Source organism: Engraulis encrasicolus, chromosome 21 (genome assembly GCF_034702125.1).
Source record: "Engraulis encrasicolus isolate BLACKSEA-1 chromosome 21, IST_EnEncr_1.0, whole genome shotgun sequence".
Classification (NCBI taxonomy): domain Eukaryota; kingdom Metazoa; phylum Chordata; class Actinopteri; order Clupeiformes; family Engraulidae; genus Engraulis; species Engraulis encrasicolus.
The window spans coordinates 4799497-4802708 of record NC_085877.1 but is presented as its reverse complement, the minus strand read 5'-3'; the positions used below and the strand labels follow the sequence as shown (position 1 = coordinate 4802708).

At 50.1% G+C, this 3212-nt stretch overlaps 1 protein-coding gene across 3 annotated transcripts in view; it reads left to right on the top strand.

Moving 5' to 3' along the window:
• The window catches only part of slf1 (SMC5-SMC6 complex localization factor 1), a 53146-nt gene extending 51065 nt beyond the window's left edge, over positions 1 to 2081 (top strand). For all 3 annotated transcript variants that reach the window (XM_063187289.1, XM_063187286.1, XM_063187287.1), the window contains exon 19: positions 1262 to 2081. In XM_063187289.1, the coding sequence (XP_063043359.1) occupies positions 1262 to 1764 (503 nt within the window). In that variant the 3' untranslated portion in view covers positions 1765 to 2081. The remainder of the gene's footprint in view (positions 1 to 1261) is intronic.
• The last annotated feature ends 1131 nt before the right edge of the window (positions 2082 to 3212 follow it).

Sequence of the window (3212 nt, the reverse complement as noted above, 5' to 3'; positions counted from 1 at the left end):
AAAAAAGGAAGGTGCATGCAGATTCATCCATCAATTTATGCAGATTGGAGGACTTAAAGACCTTCTCCCCCACTTCATGCTGTCGTACTGCTCTGCTTATGCAGAACCGTATGCACTGTCTGCTGTATGTCCATAAAGAGGTTTGTGTGTACAGTTTGCACAAGTACAGTTAAGTAGGTGTGTAAATGTGGAAGCTTTCAAATGCATCCGTTTTGTCACTCCTGCTGCTTTCAGGGGAAGTGTGTGTCGTGACGTAGTACGCCCATCACCTTGACCTTGCCGATATCCAAGTTGTCGTTAACAATGCAGTTGGACTTTTGCGTTTGAAAGCTGTAGAGTTAGCTGTAGAAATTTGAGTGGTCAATTTACATCAAGTCCTACAGAAATAATATTTATGTGAAAGCTAAGAGCTCTTTACTGAGGCCTTTCTGTAAGCTAGGCCGACCAGCCTTGCCCAGATGCCTATGAAGCAAAGAGGGTGTTTGAGTGGCATCGTGGGCCTCTCCATACCTATGTAATGTATGCAACAAAGAATGCCTGAAATGTGTATATGGCTGACCTTTATTATCTCTGAATTTCCACTGACATATTGTGTTGATGCATATATATTTTCCTGCAGATCATCTTAACACAGGAATGGTATGAATGCAGGTTTCACCATGACTCAATATGGGTGATATTGTATAGGCACACATTCCATACAATATCTATGAACTACCATTATCTTGTCCTACATGGTGAGGTTATGTATGTGAGCCATGTGAATACAAATGGAGAAAGGATGAAAAATCTTATGCTCAAAGTGTGTCTTCTCGGTGCAATACTGCTTCAAATCACATTTGGTCATTCCAATTGAAAGGAAAAATTAACTGATCTAGTCACTAATGCTCGCTCACGTTGCATTAGATCTCATTGCATTCAAGTAGCAAAATAACTCCAAGGTCAGTTTACTTCAAGTGCATTACGTCCATAACAGATTCATCTCAGATTCCAGAATGAAACAGCCTGTTGCTATTTCTCGACATACAGTACAATCTTACTTACTGGTAATGTGCTGTTCGTCTATTTCTAAAGCCATTTTTTTATTTTATCAGTTGAGGGACTGCAGATGGAAATGAGCTTTTAGCTATAATCCGGGACAAGCCCCATCTCTTTACTTTTGTAACCAATGAATCTTGTACCTGATCCCTGTTTCAAATAAACAAATAAGCTAAACTAATTTGCTTTGTTATGCTTTGTTCCTGTCCGTTTCATCCATCAGGTTCTGATCTTCTGAAAATCCACGATAAATTCGGCCGCACCCCTCTGGACCTGGTTCCCACGGCCACCCTGCGCGAGGAGCTCCGCCACTGTGCCTCGGAGGGCGACTCCCTGACCTCCGCAGCCAACACCATCCAGGAGGTGCAGGACCTGGGGCTGGTGGAGGGCTGCTCCTGGCTGCTGCTCTGCCTGCTGCTGGCCTACCGGGAGCAGCACAACCTGCCCGACGGTGGTGGCGGGCCGGCCCCTCTCCACCTGCCCCCCATACAGGCCCACATGCTGCTCAGCCACGGGGCCGGGGCCGTCACCCACGGGTGGCCCAACGCCAAGGCCACACAGCTGGCCCACGACCTGGAGGTGCTGCTGGGCATGCAGCGCTACTTGGAGGGCCTGGCGCCGGCACTGAGGCACTGCCAAGGAGCCCACACCCAGCTGCTGGTGGAGGAACTGGAGGGGCTGAGGACTGATGGGGAAGTGCTGCTGGTGCCCAGTGCTGCCGACTGACTGGAGTTGACTTGACTTGCACTGACAGAGCTGAGGAGTGGTGGCTGACAACTGACAGGACTCTCGTCTATTCATAGGTCTTTTTTTAAGGCATGTTTTTTCCCATTGTGTTTTGTAACTGTTTTGTTTTGTTAAGTTCAAAGAACAGTATGCACGTTTATTAATATTTCTCATGAAAAGGTTAAATATTTCCTAAATATTTCTTTGAGTTCTTCAACTTTTCATAAAAAAATGCCATTTGTCATTTTTTAACAATGATGCTGCTAGGTACTGAATCATGTTTTGCACATATTCTATTAAAGTTGTTTACTTTTCTCACGCAAGCCACCGTGAAGACGTGAATTACTGTGTGTAGAAATATTTCAAGCTTCCAGGTCCTGTAAAAACCCACCACAGCTGAGCTCCACCGAATCTGCTCTTAGTCATTTGGTGAATGGAACGGAACACGGAACACTGACATCAGTGTTCATTAAAACCAGAACACACAGTGTAGAAAAATGACAAGCGGATGCTCCGGGACACCACCACCCCCCCTGACATACATCAGCCCTATCTTTCCCAGCCGCATGTGCTCGGCTCTGGGCTTTCCCCCTCGTGCCGAGGGCCCCTCTCGCTGCTCTGCTGTTCTTCCTCCAGGCAGCTCCAGGGCTTCACCTCCAGCCACGGCTCTCATGCTGGGGGCCCCCCGCTCGGGCCGTCAGCAGCTGGCCGTGATGTGTGTGAGGTCCTGGGCCTGCTCTGCGGCGCTGGAGGACAGAGATGGAGTGAGCTCATCTGCACACCATGTGGGGTGAGGGGAGGAGGAGGAGGGAGGGAGGGAGAGGGTGAGGGGGTGATTGGGGATGAGCATGCAGTGGAGCAGGGGTGGTGGGTTACACACACACACACACACACACACAGACACACACACACTTGCCCCAGCCTCGACACTCCAGGGCCTCGGAGGTTAAAGGCACCACCAACAAAGAAGCAGCCAAGAGAAGAGGAGGAAGAAGAAGGCCGCCGTGACGTGAAGGATCACCCGTTTCCTGAGTGTGTGTGCGTGTGTGTGCCCATGTGCCCCTCTTTTTTTAACTTCACAGATAGCCAGCCTTTGGGCCTAAAGGAGGAGGAGTGCGAGTGGGTGTAGGTGTAGGGTAGTGCAGGAGGGGGTGTTATGGTTCAGGGTGGGTGGTGGGCTTAGGTGTGCAGTGGGTTGCTGGGAGGAGTGGGTGGGGTGGTTCTAGTGTAGTGTACGGGGGGGTTGCAGGGTGGTTGGTGGGCTTAGGGGTAGTGTGCATGGTGTAGCCGGGTGTGCAGTGGGTGGTGGGTAGTAGTGGGTGTAGTGTAGTGTACGGGGGGTTGCAGGGCGGCTGGTGGTCTGTGGGGGTGTGTGTGGAGGGCACAGTCAGGAGAAGAGGGATGGCACCGCGAGGCAGAGTCTGACAAGAGAGAGCGGTGTACAGCTT